A 15,884-nucleotide genomic window follows, 5' to 3' on the forward strand; every position below is an offset into this window, starting at 1 on the left:
TTTCTAATAGTCATATTAACCCAGTGTTTAAATGATAAAGTCATCTTTTGTCTTGGAATTTTTATCATCTTAAAAACTGTAAAGGATCCACTGATTTTTAGTGACCCTCAGAGAAAATGCTTAGGATAAATAGTATAAAACCATGAGTTAAATGGTGTTTCATTTTTTTATTATTTAGGTTCTAATTCATTTATATCTTTTTTTTATCTTTTGGTGGGATCCATATATTTAATAGAAAATTTCCCAGGAACGAGAAAAATTTGCTGATGAAGGCAGTATATTTTACACCCTTGGAGAATGTGGACTCATATCCTTTTCAGATTACATTTTCCTTACAACTGTTCTTTCCAGTAAGTAAAAACTTTTCCTTTTATTTATTTATAGGGAACATACAGGTCTATAAAATGAGTTAAGTTAAATTACAAATCACATAAAATTTGTTTTGAATTGTTGGTAATTTGTGTATGGAGTCACCTGAAAGAAAAACTTAAAATATCCTGTAAAGTTTTTTTTTTAAAGACTCTAAAGTTACATCTACTTTTTAAAAATAATTTATTTTCATTTATTCTAATTAGTTATATATGACAGCAGAATGCATTTCGATTCTTTGTACACAAATGGAGCACAACTGTTCATTTTTCTGGTTGTACATAATGTAAAGTTATATCATTCGTGTAATTATACAAGTAATGATGTCAATCTCATTCCACCATCTTTCCCACTCCCCTGCTCCCTCACCTCCCTTTCTTCCCCTCTGCCCAATCCAGAGTTTCTCCTTTTATTCCCCACCCCCAATTTGGATCAGCATCCACATATCAGAGAAAACATTTGGCCTTTGGTTTTTTGGGATTGGCTTATCTCACTTAGCATGATAGTTTCCAACTCCATCCATTTACCTGCAAATGCCATAATTTTATTCTTCTTTATGGCTGAATAATATTCCATTGTGTATATATACCACAGTTTCTTTATCCGTTCATGTGTTAAAGGGCATCTAAGTTGGTTCCATAGCTTAGCTATTGTAAATTGAGCTGCTATAAACATTGATGTGACTGCATCACCACAGCATGCTGATTTTAAGTCCCTTGGGTATATGCTGAGGAGTGAGATAGCTGGGTCAAATGGTGGTTCCATTCCAAGTTTTCTAAGAAACCTCCATACTGTTTTCCAGAGTGGTTCCACTAATTTGCAGTTCCACCCGCAACGTATGAGTGTTCCTTTTTCCCCCACATTCTTGACAACATTTATTGTTACTTGTATTCTTCATCATTGCCATTCTAACTGGAGTGAGATGAAATCTTAAAGTACTTTTGATTTGCATTTCTCTAATTACTAGAGATTTTGAACATTTTTTCATATATTTGTTGATCAACTATATATCTTCTTCTGTGAAGTTTCTGTTCAGTTCCTTAGCCCATTTATTGACTGGGTTATTTGTCTTTTTGGTGTTAAGTTTTTTGAGTTCTTTGTATATCCTGGAGACTGGTGCTCTATCTGTTGTATGTGTGGTAAAGATTTTCTCCCACTCCATAGGCTCTTTCTTCACATTATTGTTTCCTTTGCTGAGAAGAAGCTTTTTAGTTTGAATCCATCCCACTTATTGATTCTTGATTTTATTTCTTGTGCTTTAGGAGTCTTGTTAAGGAAGTCAGACCCTAAGCCAACATGATGAAGATTTGGGCCTGCTTTTTCTTCTGTTAGGCACAGGGTCTCTCATCTAATTTGTAGGTCCTTGATCCATTTTAAGGAGTTGAGTTTTGTGCAGGGTGAGAGATAGGAATTTAATTTCATTTTACTGCATATGGATTTCCAGTTTTCCCAGCACCATTTGTTGAAGAGGCTATCTTTTCTCCAATGTATATTTTTGGCACCTCTGTCTAGTGTGAGATAACTATACTTACGTGGGTTTGTCTCCGTGTCATCTCTTGTGTACTGTTGGTCTACCTGTCCACTTTGGTGCCAATATCATCCTGTTTCTGTTACTATAGCTCTGTAGTATACTTTAGATCTAGTATTGTGATGCCTCCTGCTTCACTCTTCTTGCTAAGGATTGCTTTGGCTATTCTGGGTCTCTTATTTTTCCAAATGAATTTCATAATTTGTTTCTCTGTTTCCATGAGGAAAGGCATTGGGATTTTAATCAGAATTGCATTGAAACTGTATAACACTTTGGGTAGTGTGGCCATTTTGACAATATTAATTCTGCCTATCCAAGAACATGGGAGGTCTTTCCATTTTCTAAGGTCTTTCATTTCTTTCTTTAGTATTCTGTAGTTTTCATTGTAGAGGTCTTTCACCTCTTTTTTAAAATTGATTCCCAAGTTTTTTTGATTTTGAGACTATTGTGAATTGGGGTAGTTTTCCTAATTTCTCTTTCAGAGGATTCATCACTGATAGATAGAAATACATTAGATTTATGGGTGTGGATTTTATATCCTGCTACTTTGCTGAATTCATTCATTAATTCTAGAAGTTTTTTGGTGAATTTTTTTTTGGATCCTGTAAATAAAGAATCATGTCATCAGCAAATAGTGATAAATTGAGTTCTTTTCCTGTTCATATCTTTTTAATTTCTTTCATCTGTTTAATTGCTCTGGCTAGAGTTTCAAGGACTATGTTGAATAGAAGTGGTGAAAGAGGCATCCCTGTCTTGTTCCAGTTTTTAGATGGAATACTTTCAGTTTTTCTCCATTTAGAATAATGTTGGCCTTAGGCTTAGCATAGATAGCTTTTACAATGTTGAGCCCCATTTTTTCTAGTGTTTTGAACATGAAGGGGTGCTGTATTTTGTCAAATGCCTTTTCTGCATCTATTGAGAGCTACATCTTCTTTTAACTGTTTATAGTATATGTCAGTGCAGTTCCCCAAGTTCTTCAGCTAGAACAGTGCAAAGGATCACCCAGATGATGCAGGACTTTCATATTTCTTATTAGCTATTTTCATTCAAAGTTAATGGACTCAGTGGTATTCAAGAAATTACCATCAATTTTTTTATTTTGTATTTTTTTGGTACTGGGTATTGAGATCAGGGGCACTCAACCACTGAGCCACATCCCCAGCCCTATTTTGTATTTTATTTAGAGACAGGGTCTCACTGAGTTGCTTAGCGCCTTGCCATTACTGCAACCAGCTTTGAACTTGGGATCCTCCTGTCGCAGACTCCCAAGCCAATGGGATTACAGGCGTATGCCACCACACCCGACCAAGAAGTTACCATCGTTTTGAGTAATATGAACACTTTGACCTAATGGATTGAAATTGGGAACCTGAGTACTTTAGAAACATTACTATGTTGTCTAAAATAAACTACACATAGCAAATTTGTTTTCTTTCCCAATTAAATTTAGAAAGCTGCTTTTCTAAAGAAGACATGGTATTCTGTACAATTTTCTCCAATTAAATCGAGTTAACTCTTATTGAAATTTTTTGGAAGATTTACTTTTCTAAGTAGGAGTTTCTTGGATACACATCCAGAATAACAATGAATTTAGTAGAAATATTTTGTGTTTATAATAACTGGTAGGAATTTCTCTTCTTCTCCATACCTTATTTGCATAATGAGCCTTCCTTGGACAACCTAAACATTTAAACACTTTTTTATCCCATCTCATAACATACATTACACATAACACACCTCCTAAATGCTTTTCTTGCTTTATTTTTTTCGCCTTGGCACTTATTACTATTTAACCTTCTATGCAACTTATTTCTCTGTCTTATTTATTGTCCATTTTCCAATGTAAATGTAAATTGCATAATAGTGTTCACAGGTTTAAACAAACATTTACTATATGTAAAGTATTGTGGCAAGGGAACAGAACAAGAACATGAAATATATTGGGTTTTTTTCATCTCATCAAAAAAAAGTATTGCAAACTAAAAATTTGTGCTGGGGACATAGCTCAGTAATAGAGCCCTTATCTAGCATGCATGAGGCCCTGGGTTTAATCCCCAATACCACCCAAAAAGGAAAAAAAAAAAAAAGACTTGATTTTGCTGTTGATTTCCTAAATTGAGAATAGTCCTTCAGTCTGCAACTGGTACTAGTAGAATGAAGGAAATGTGTTTTTTAATTAATGTATTTCAAAACAAGCTTTGTTTCTTATGATAATTCAGAGTTCAAGTATTTGTATTCCCCAAGTTCTAATTCACAAATTCTGTTGTTTATACTTAATTTCTCTGATCAGCTTTAGTAGATGAACCTGAATAATTTTCAGCATGAGCATCTGTATTAAGTAAAATATTAAATATTCACTAGATAACTAGTCATTAACAAAATAAGTTTAGGTTCATTTTAGGCAAGATAAAATTAATAATTATTATTAAATAATTATTAATAATTATTATTAATTATTAATATTATTAATTAATATTAATAATTATTATTAAATAATTTCCAAAGAGCCTCTGATCCTTCAAGTAGGTTAATAAGAATTGAGTGAGAATATACATACATGGTTATTAATAGCTTTATTCTCTGGCACTAACCAACCATAACATTAGCTGATGATATTAAATCTTATAATAGAAGTCAGAGATTTTCCCTCATATCTAGGTATAGAAAAAGGCCATCAGGATTTATCTGGAATGATAAATATTATTTATTGATTTGGATCATTTTTACTAATGCTAAAATTCACTAGATTTTGATAATTTAACAATCTAGATCTTATCTATTGACAGTTATGAAGTATTTATTTTGTGTTCTTATCTTCATCTTTGTTCTAATTAAAATTAACCCATAAGCCAGTAACATGAAAACAATTTTTGATGGGGAGATAAGAAGGTAATAATAAAACATTTGTAAAAATTAATTGTTAAGCATCTTTCTTACTGTTTACTCTTAATCTTTGAAAAGCCACCAGAAAAATCAACAGCAAAAAATGCTATGGCATGTTCAATACCCAGAACTTTAAAATTTCAGGGTAGATCTAATGAAAACCAGGCATAATTCAGATGATTCTGACTTTGACTCCTTTAAATTTAGAGAATCTGTGGAGAAATTGAATTAGGTGTATTTTTACTATAGCTAGATTTGGTTTAAAAATTAAACCATGTCCTCATTGTACTGCATTTTTCTCACAAATATACAAACCTTTTGATAAATTATAAGGACATTCAAATGAAATTATATTTTATTTTTCTTGCCATACTGAAGTCAAGAGCAGACCACAAAGTGAATGTGACTTGGAAAGAATGGTGCTGACCAGTGCCATACCATCTGATGAAAATGAAGTTTTCAATTTGAGTGATCTGTTGCAAAATATGGGCAAGGCCTAATAGATATAAGGCAGTTTCAAATTGTTTTTACTGTTACATCAGAGTTGGGAAAGTTTTGGTTAAGCTATGATCTTCACATTTTTTTGTCTTAGAATTATCTGCCATTGCTACATTGAAATTATGACGAGTAAGACAAAATGAAAGGCCAGTATTTTCTTCAGTGTTGGTCTAACCTATAGGAGGTGCTCAGAATTTCAGAAACATTCATTTGCATGTTGTAATGCCAAAAGTATCTTGGCATATTCTTTACAAGTAACTTCCCTCTCTAATATAAGCTATTTTTTGTTTAATTCATTGACTTTATTATGATACAACCTCTGTTACAACAATAAAATAACACCTTTAAAAATACCAAGTATTTATAGATGATATGAAATTAATTTTGAACCAGATATATTTGAGAATAGTGTGCCATTTCAGTAGCCCCAGCTGATGCAGAAAGTTGAAGTATTTACATCTTTCCTCAACAACCACAGGATATTTAGTTCATATGAGCAAGAAATTACAGTTCTTCTGGATAGAAAGGAGACCTAGCCATCTATCCAACTACATAGCTTTGATCACAGTGTCAAATCTGCCTCAGTGTTCCTTTTTGCCATACATAGTTGCCTGTTCATTACCCTAAAGCACATTGAAGAAACTTGCCCTGATCCCAATCCCTTAGGACACTTGTAATTTCTGTTCCATCCTCCTCCATCCCTACCCTGTCCTGATTTTGTTCTGTTGCTGCTTGGGATAGCTTTGTAGGAATTTAGCTCTCAATGACTGATAACGCTTAAAGACCTTTGCCTATGATCTTTGAGTCCCATTTTTTTCAAATTGTTTGCCTCTTTGAAGCTGAACTGGAATCAGATACATTAGTCCTTCTATATAGCTGAATGTTTCCCTAAAACTCTCACCTTAATAGTCTTTGGGAACAAGGTTTTAAAATGCTTATTCACTGTGCTGTGTAATTTCAAGGATGCACAGAGAAAATCAAGGCAAGATATAGTGGTTGTCATTAAATGGTTTGCCTAATTACAGCCTGCTCTGGAAAGGATATCAAGCACAATGTATAATACATAGAAGTACTTCATATATATTTATTGGCTAATAAAAATCTAATAATTTTTCTGAACAGTTACTTAGTATACATACTAAAATTTTATATCTTTTCAAGTAATAGTTACTTTATATATTTAGTTATTCTCTCTATATAAATGCTAGGAAACTAAAATAGCTGAATATTTCTATTTGAAAACCAGATAGAAACACTAAATTGAACAACAAATAGTTTTGAGTGAATGCCAAACCAATCACATATAAAGAAGGTCCTACAAATTAGCATAGGTTAACTAACAAAAATCCAGTTTCTTTATTAAAGCAATTTCTTTGAGCATCATTTGATAAATTGCAACTTAGCATAGGCTGTTGTTTTTACTGATATTGATCACCTAGGCTGGAATGCAACCATATAGAATGAAAAGAAAGTCACGCAGATAGTAATTTTTTAGAACTCTGAAGTTAGGGAGGTCCTGTCACATAGGCATATGTAGTTTGGGCATAAAATAGTAATAAACTTGAAGAAATCGTATTGCAAATTGTAAAGCAGAACGTGACCTTAATGCAAGGGTACATCCCTGGCTTGCCTTTTAGAATCTGTCTCCCAGGAACTCTTGAGAAATCCAAGCTTTTTGACATCTTTGTTATTGAATACTCTTCCTGTAGCACAACAGTCAGGTAACAGGAAGACCAATTTAAATGAAAGCCTGTTTTCTGACAGCTCTCTGAAAGTCTTCTAGTAAGTGAGACTGAGATAAAGTTCATAATAGGCTATGAACTGTGAACTAGAAACATCAACTGTTTTGTTTTTTTCAGGCATATAATTATGTCTTTTTTTATTTAAACAAGAATCAAGGCTGAAGTCAGGTATGGTAGCACATGTCTATAATCCCAGCTACTCCAGAGGCTAAAGCAGGAGCATTGCAAGTTCAAGGCCAGCCTGGACTACTTGGCAAGATCCTGTCTCAAAATAAAAAAGACTGGAGATGCATCTCAGTGGTAAAGCACCCTTGGGTTCAAGCCCCAGTACTGTGGTGGAGAAATCAGGGATAAGACATATTTTCTATAGAAAATGTAAATAGAAGAATTGCTGTTGTTAGGATTAAGTCTTATACAGCTGAAGCCTTGGTGAAGAAATTACAAAAAAAATCTCTTAGTCTTTTTATGAGTTGTTTTTTGTTTTTTGTTTTTTGTTTTCTCATGATACACTAAACTTAGGGCTGTATACATGTTGGGCAGGGACTGTTCCACTAAGCTACACATCCAGCCATTTTATTTTATTTTATTTTAATTATTTCAGGTCTCACTAAGTTGCCCAGGCGAGTAGATGGAATTACAGACATGTGCCAGCACACCTAGTCTGACACTTTAAAACTCATGTTTTAATGTGCAGTGTTTCATATTATTTTAAAAATCTTGCCAGTTACCATTAAATAAATTAATCACACCAAGATGCAGTAAAGAATAAAGAACTCTTTCTCTTATGATTTTCAAATATAAACAAGACAATTGATATGAATTTTAAGTCTGTTCTGAGAATACATTAAATTTTTAAGTGTTTTTTCTTTATGTTTAGAATTTGGTAGAACAGAAACATGGGTCTTCTGACTAGAATGTCCCAATAAGTGCTGCTAGGAATGGCAACTTAATTGCCCCCCACCAATTTTAAGGAGGTCCTGGATATCATGTGACTGACTATAGACCAGTACATTTCAGGGCATGGGTTTGTCTGGAAGCTATCCCAAATATAGGCATTATGTCTGTACCATGCATGTTGGGCAGCTTTCCCCCAAATCTGCCCCAAGGTTAAACTTGCCTAGAGCTGAATTCAGTCCCCTAAACTACATATAAGGTGAAATCTTTCCTGAATTTTGATTATTCCCAGAGGTCAAAAGGACTCCAAGAAACTGAGGTAAAGATTAGGATCAGTTAACTCTTTGAGGAAGCAATTTGTTATACCTCCTATTTGACTACCACATTCATAGTGTGCCCTAAACCCTTTTATACCAGAATGAACTATTTGATTGACACTTAATTGATTCTGTAGCATTGGTGAAAGCATAATTTATTGGCACAACTTTTTTTGAATCTTGACAGATTCTATCAAACACCTTCATAATACTTACCTTTTGGCCCAGCAATTTCTTTTCTACAAGTTTAGGCTAATAAAATAACCAAGTGTATAATAATGTTGATGGGCTAAAGGTAAATTTGAAAGCACTCAAATATCAAACAGATGGCAGAACCAATTATAGTAAATCTATATAATGAAATCCAACATAATTCTTACTGTATGTAACACAGAGGTCTATTAGTAGAGAAACATGTTCATATATTGTTGAGTCAAAAACATACCTGTTATATGATTCCATTTTGGGAAAAATGTCTGAGTGTATATACACACTTGAACATACATACATATACATTTAACAAATTGTCTGAATATTCGTATTTCTAAACTGTTGGCAAATCCTATCAATTCTATCTGAAAGTGGTCCAGGACCTGATCATTTTTTACTGTACACACTGATTTTAGCGTACATACTGCCTTTATCCAAGACCTTCTCACATCTTACCTAGATTATTTCAATACCTTCCTAATTAGTAAGTGTTCTTAACCACAATGAAAAATGGTGACTGTTTTAAGTACTGCTAATTCACAGCAGTAGTGAAAGATGTTGGGAGTGACAAGCATAGTTTATTAAACTTCTGTTTTTTGAAACTTTTCCTTTTATAACATCTCATAAAATTTATTTTTAGTGGTTGCAAAGCCTATCTGTTAGTTGTGTTTTAGTTTATTGGCACTGTTGAATCCAGTAAGTCCATTTTATTGGTAAACAGTCCATTTTACTAGTATACAAAAATTTTTAAAAGGAAAAGATGTTAGATTCTTATGGCAAAAAAACTAAAAGACATAGAGTTGTGGATAAATGAATTTATGTACCTAGAATACCTTCATAGGCCAAATACTTTGGATATCTAATATGATATGTGGGACCAGATTAGATAAACTAGTTCTATGAGGCCTCTGACCATTCATTAACTTCAGCAGTCCTTTACTTACTCATCTTTCACAGAGTTTCTTTTAAGCTGGATAAATATGAATCCACGAGAGATGCCTCATGTTAAGAAAATGGTCTGAAATTTAGATTTAGGAATCACATAAGTTAAAGGGTAATTATTTTATCCATGGAATGAATCACTGTAGTACTTGCTCAAATGGATTGTTTTTTTTTTCTCCCAAGTCTAGACTAAATATAAAGTAATATTTAATTGTTTTTGGTTCTAATGAAAAGAAATTGTCTTATAGATTTAAGAGAATAATTATGTTGGTGCTTATTGTAAAAAACATAAATAATCCAGCTGGTTTCATCTCCAGAGAGGAAAACATTTGAAACAGAGCATTGTTTTATCCTAACAACATTATTCTTGCAGATGGGGTCATTTCTCTTCTTGCTGTATAAATTCATTCAGGAAACCCATCTTCAGCCTTTTATAGGACTAACCCTGTTCATAATTTTGTTTTGTGCATGGCTTGCTGGGCTTTCCAGTGATCGAATACTAGTCAGACACATGGGGTTTACTTCTTCCATGGGCTCTTTTCCCTAATGGGAGGAAGCCCTTAGATCTGGACTAAGACAAATTAAAGGGAAAAGACTGGTCCTTGGTGAAATGCAAAGTAGACTAAATTCTTTGCCTTCCAGGAAATTTTTCATCCAACGAAATTACTTTTTCCCCTTTGTTGTGCAGAAGGAACATGGACACACTGATACTATACAGTATAAAAGTAATCTAAAATAATGTCTAGTGAAGATAGGCATAAAAACAGCAAAATTCCTAGTCCTAGTCCTCTTGTCATTGAGCAGCAAAGTGTGCTTAGTTGGGTCATGCACAGCTGGAACAGATCATGAGAAGGGTGCCCTGTAACTCTCCCTGGAATTATGGGGATGGGAGGCATTCAGAGGCTGTGTAGCAGTGGGAGCTTCCTGGTTTATGCAGTGGTCTGCGTATAAAAAAGGCGCCTCTTATAAGCCAATCTCAAAAATCCAAAAGAGGAATGATCTCACTGATAAGCGGATGATGACACTTAATGGGGGGTGGGAGGGGGACAAGAATGGAGGAAGGAGGGACTGTATAGAGGGAAAAGAGAGGTGGGAGGGGTGGGGAGGAAGGAAAAAATAACGGAATGAATAAAACATCATTACTCTATGTAAATATATGAATATGCAAATGGTATGCTGTTACTCCATGTACAAACTGAAACAACATGTATCCCATTTGTTTACAATAAAAATAAATTAAAAAAAAAAAAAAAGCGCCTCTTGGCTCCTTAGGTAGAGGAGCCTCTTCTCTCATTCAGCTAATTCAGATCCACAGACAGCTTTTTGCTAAGCTATCAAAGGTCATCTATATTTGTCTCCTCTCACACTCCCCTCCAGATAGTTTCCCTAGCGATATTCTCTATTTGACATGAAAATCATGAGTCCAAATAGAAAAATTTGGACTAAAACTGATTTGTCTTTCCTTTAGTTCTTTCACTTAACATCTTGGTCGGCAAATAAGATACACATATGTTCAGAGACAAGAATACATTTAGAGCAGCTGCAGTCTAATGGAGGGGTAAGCATATGAAAATAATGATCAGTATATTTAAAAATTACATCTTAACCCCCATATGTAACTATTGTTCCCCTCAAAATACTTTTCCTCCCTCTTTCTGCTTTTTCCTCCCTGCGTACACACATCATTTAATAAAGGACTAAAAAGCAACTTTGTATACCAAGTCAGTATTCTTCAACTTCCAGAATTGTTCCAACCAATCATTGGTTTAATGAGGGTTTTTATGTTTTTTTAAATATATTTTTTTTGTTTTCTCAATAGATTTAAGAAAGAGGCTATCTCAGTTGTGTTTATTTACTCTACATCTTCCAAATATGACTGAAATTTCCCATTTATTTTCTTGTTCCTCAAACTAGTCACTTGAACCTGTCTTTTTATCTTGTTTGTAGTCATAGTGATAATCATTAACAATTTCTGCCTTTTTCCTATTAAAAACTTCACATTTAATTCAGATTATTAGAAAAAGGTTCAAGGAGGGGACTGGATGAAGGCTCTTCAAAATGTACCTGAAAGTAGAACTAGAAATGAGGGAAGGGGGCTGGTGGTAAAGTCACTGTTTTAGTGCTTTCTTAGCATGCAGGGAACCCTGGATTCAATCTCCAGGACTGTTAAGAAAGAAAAGGGAAAAAAAAGTTGAAGCTAGGTGCACCAGCACATGGCTGTAATCCCAGTGGCTCAGGAGGCTGAGGCAGGAGGATCAAGAGTTCAAAGCCAGCCTCAGCAATGGCAAGGCACTAAGCAACTCAGTGAGACCCTGTCTCTAAATAAAATACAAAATAGGGCTGGGGATGTGGCTCAGTGGTCAAGTGCCCCTAATTCAATAATTCAATCCCTGGTACCTCCCCCCCCCCCCCAAAAAAAAAAGAAATGGCCTCAGGCTGAGGAAAGAGAAGCACAAGTTCAAGGCCAGCCTTGGCAACTTGTTGAGACCCTGTCTCAAAATAAAAAATAAAAAGAGTGTGGGGTGTAGCTAAGTGGTAAAGCACCCCTGTGTTCAGTAACCATTACAAAAAAAATAAAAAAACATTTACAAATATCTTAGTCTTATGGGCCATAACTTCTCTGTTGCAACTATTTAATTGCTTTTATATCTGAAATGTAACCATAGAATTATATATAAACAAACAGTTAGCTAGTAAGTCTGTGTTTACTGACACTTGCTTCAGACTTGTTTTTGTTTCTTGAGAAATTTTATTAGGAATGGTATGTAGATTACCCAGTTTCAATGTCCTTGAATGTCTGAGAATATCTTCATTACTAATATAGGTAAATAATGATTTCATTCTTGTGAAATTCTTAGAATACAAATTATTCCCCTCAAAACTCTAGAACTTGCTCTGTGGTTTTCAAGTATGATGGAAAATTATGATATAATCCAATACTTTCCTCTTTCTGATAACTAATTATGTTTTTCTCCTGGATGTTTGATGATTGTTTTTTTCTTTATGTTTAGGATTTATCATTTTACCAGGGGAATTTTTTTCTATGTTAAAAGAGCAAAGCTAAGAAAAACTAGATGAGTACATTTGCATACCAGGAACTTTATTTCAAATTATTGTCTTATTTCCTCCCTAAGGAAATTTCCAGAGACTATAGTCTCAAAGTTAGCAATGAAAATGTCTGATCACTTTACCATTTCAAATTGCATATCACATGGGAAACCAGATTTTTAAAAATCATCTCCGCCCCCCCCCCCCCCCCCCCCGTACTGGGGAGTGAACTCGGAGATGCTGTACCACTGAGCTACATCCTTGGCCCTTTTCATTTTTAATTTTGAGGCGTGGTCTTGCTAAGTTGCTGAGGCTGGCTTTGAACTTGGGATTCTCCTGCCTCAGCCTCCAAGTAGCTTGAATTACAGGGTGTACCACAAGAAGACACTTTCAGTTATATAATTTGGTCCCTGTTTGATATAGTTTAATGAGAGTATATAGTCATACAGCTGCAAAATACACATTCAGGAAATAGTTTGATTAATTTACCTGTGTTTGAGTCACTCACTAAATAGTAAGAAACTGAAACTTGTGGCATAGTCAAGTTGTTATAGTGTTTTTAGTTGTAATTCTAGCACAACCCAAAGAGAGAAACTTAATTTAAATTTTATTTCATGACACAGTGTCTCCTGTAACCAATTATAATCTAGATGGGTGTTTTGTTTTACATTTTCTCTCTTTTTTTTCCCTGTGCCTTAAAGTTATCAAACAGCACCCAAAAAGACCTGATTGTAACCAGTCTTAGTGGCACATACCTATAAACCCAGCAACAAGGGAGGCTCAGGCAGGAGGAACACAAGTTTGAAGCTAGCCTCTACAACTTAGCAAGATCCTATCTACAAAATAAAAAAATAAAAATGGCTAGGAATGTGTCTTGGTGCTAAAGCACCCCTGGGTTTAATCTCCAGTACTGGGGGAAAAAAAAAAAAAAGACCCAATTATTAAAGGAAAGACAGTGGCAGGTTTTTCTGAGTAATATTTCAAGATTGATCAAGCTGTGAATCTAGAGTTAATTTAAACTCCTCACACCACCTTATGGCCACAAGTGAAAATATGAAAATTTATTTTTTAAGCTTAAACTAGATAAGGCTCCAGAGCAAAGCTTTCAGTGGTGAATGACTGCCTTAGATACAATGTAATCAGTGCTGAATGGATAAAACCCATAACTTCTGGAGCTGACTTGGGGAGCATAGAACCTCAATGCTACATTCTCTCCCTCCATTCTTCTCCACAAACCAAAATGCAACCAAACTCTTACATCAGGGTGACTGAGTGTGAAAAACAAGCAAGCAGGCCCAAACTATGGAAACTCCTGAACTTTCTCCTTCAGATGGGTCTGTAGAGTCAAGAACTGTCAGTAACAGCAGTTCACAGCCTGGTAGGCCCACTGCTACAGGCCACTGCAACTGTCAGCATCAGGGCCTCTCCGTGACATAAAACACTGTATGAACAGAATCCAGAAGCTTTACATCAGGTGGTAAAGGTGACATGAATGGCAACAGGACCATCTGGAATGTTCAGGGCTCAAAGCGAAAGGTGGGAGGGCCAGTTGGGAAAGAGGAAAGCAGAATCTGTGGCAGACTAGGCTCAAGGGAGCTCACACTATTGGTGAAATCCTTTAAGCATGAAGGTCCTTTCTCGCCTGTCAAGCAAAACCATAAGAAAGGGGACATTTCCTTTCTCTGTCTCCTTGTCTGCTGTATCAATCCAGATCTCTGGGCTGGAGCAGTTCAGCATGAAGACTAGGAGGTCTGTCTCTGTGTCTGTCACTGGACCCTCCTCAGCTCTGCTCCCACAGTTCCTTCAGATCCCTCACCATCCTTAAGCACCTGAGCCTGGGAACCTTATAGAACATACAGGTCATCTGCATCCTGTCCCAAGGGGAATTGCCTGGGGTCATGAGCATAAAGGTTTATTTGTATAATTAAGATAGTGGAGACTTCAACTCTTGAGTCTTCACATAAGAAAAGGGAGCCTCAAATATCTGGCTGTAGGAAATGTGATGAGTTGTTTCCTACTTTTTTTTTTTTCAAGCATCCCACCCAAAACTGTATGTCTTTCATCAGCTTCTGGGGAGAGATCTGAAAGTCCTCCAGCTCACCACAGTTTAGGAACACAAAGGTTGCAACTGGAGAACAGGCTCTTCCTTCTGGCAGACTTTCTTCCTTAACAATCAGTGGCAGAGAAGATATGAGCCCAGAGCACTGACTGGGCAGGGTGGTTTAGCCAGTTGTACTGGGTCATTTCTGGCCTTGGAAAAGATACCCATAAGTACAAGGTGTGGATCCAGTCAGGATCTGACAGCTTGCTGGTCAGTGGTAAGACTGCTTTGCAAGTAATGAACTCAGTCAATACATGGTGTCCAATCCATGTCTCCAAATGGGACTTGAGTACTAACCTTGAAATAATGAATCCATAATAGGTGACCTGAGCACTGGCACTGTGCACAGCAGGATGTGCAGCCATGGTCCAGCAATTAGCCTCGCCTGACTAGAAGTACTCAACTAGCCCCATCTGTTTCCCTGTAGTGACCTCCTTCACTTGACAACTATAGAATCAGAACACTAGGCAAGAGCGTGACTGTCCACCATGTCCATCCTCCTCAGAAGCTCCTGGACCAACACTTTCATGGCCTCCATCTCTTCCTTAGAGGCTGGCTCCTGGCTTCTAAGCAATATCAGTATAATATAATATATAATATATATTTTTTGAGAGCAGGTACTGCTTTATTGACAGTATAATTATAATTGCTATGGTTTGAATGTGAGGTGTCCCCCAAAATCTCACGGGTGAGACAATGTGAGAGGGTTCAGAGGGAAAATGATTAGGTTGTGAGAGCCTAAAACTGATCAGTAAATTAATCCCCAATGGGATTAACAGAGTGATAGGTGGAGGAAGGTCAGGTATGGCTGGAGGAAGTGGTGAATTAGAGGTGTGGCTATGGAGTACGTTTTTTATCTGGAGAGTGGAGTGTCCTTCTCTGCTTTTTGATCATTATGTGAGCTGCTTCCCTTTGCCACACTCTTCCGCCATGATGTTCTGCCTCACCTCGAGGCCCAAGGAATAGAACCTGCCTTCTATGGACTATGTCCTCTGAAACCATGAGCCTTCAAATAAACTTTTTCTCCTCTCCAGTTGTTCTGGTTGGATCCTTTAGTCACAGCAGTGAAAATGCTGACTAAAACAATAATGTATAGTTATAATATAGTATAAGTCCTGAATAACCATCTGGATGGTTTGGTTAATATCCTCTTTCAACTTCCTTTCTGCCTCAGGCCTCAGGGCAGGTGACCATTGGGATGAGGCATTCTTAGGTGTAGTTTATCTATAGCCCCTGCAGTGGTGTTGGAGCCCAAACTTCCTCTCAGCACCACTAGCAATGTAGACAGAAGGTACAGAAGCAAACCTTGACCAAAAGGTGACTGACAAAGAGCCAACCAACAAGATCCCCTA

General features: G+C 36.0%; 1 protein-coding gene across 3 annotated transcripts in view; it reads left to right on the forward strand.

Annotated features, from left to right (window-relative positions):
* Nucleotides 1-15,884, forward strand: part of MICU1 (mitochondrial calcium uptake 1) — a 204,393-nt gene that overhangs the window by 112,223 nt on the left and 76,286 nt on the right. For all 3 annotated transcript variants that reach the window (XM_079137084.1, XM_079137086.1, XM_079137085.1), the window contains one exon: nucleotides 236-350. In XM_079137084.1, the coding sequence (XP_078993210.1) occupies nucleotides 236-350 (115 nt within the window). The remainder of the gene's footprint in view (nucleotides 1-235; nucleotides 351-15,884) is intronic.

This window comes from Sciurus vulgaris (assembly GCF_902686455.1).
Source record: "Sciurus vulgaris genome assembly, chromosome: 4".
Classification (NCBI taxonomy): domain Eukaryota; kingdom Metazoa; phylum Chordata; class Mammalia; order Rodentia; family Sciuridae; genus Sciurus; species Sciurus vulgaris.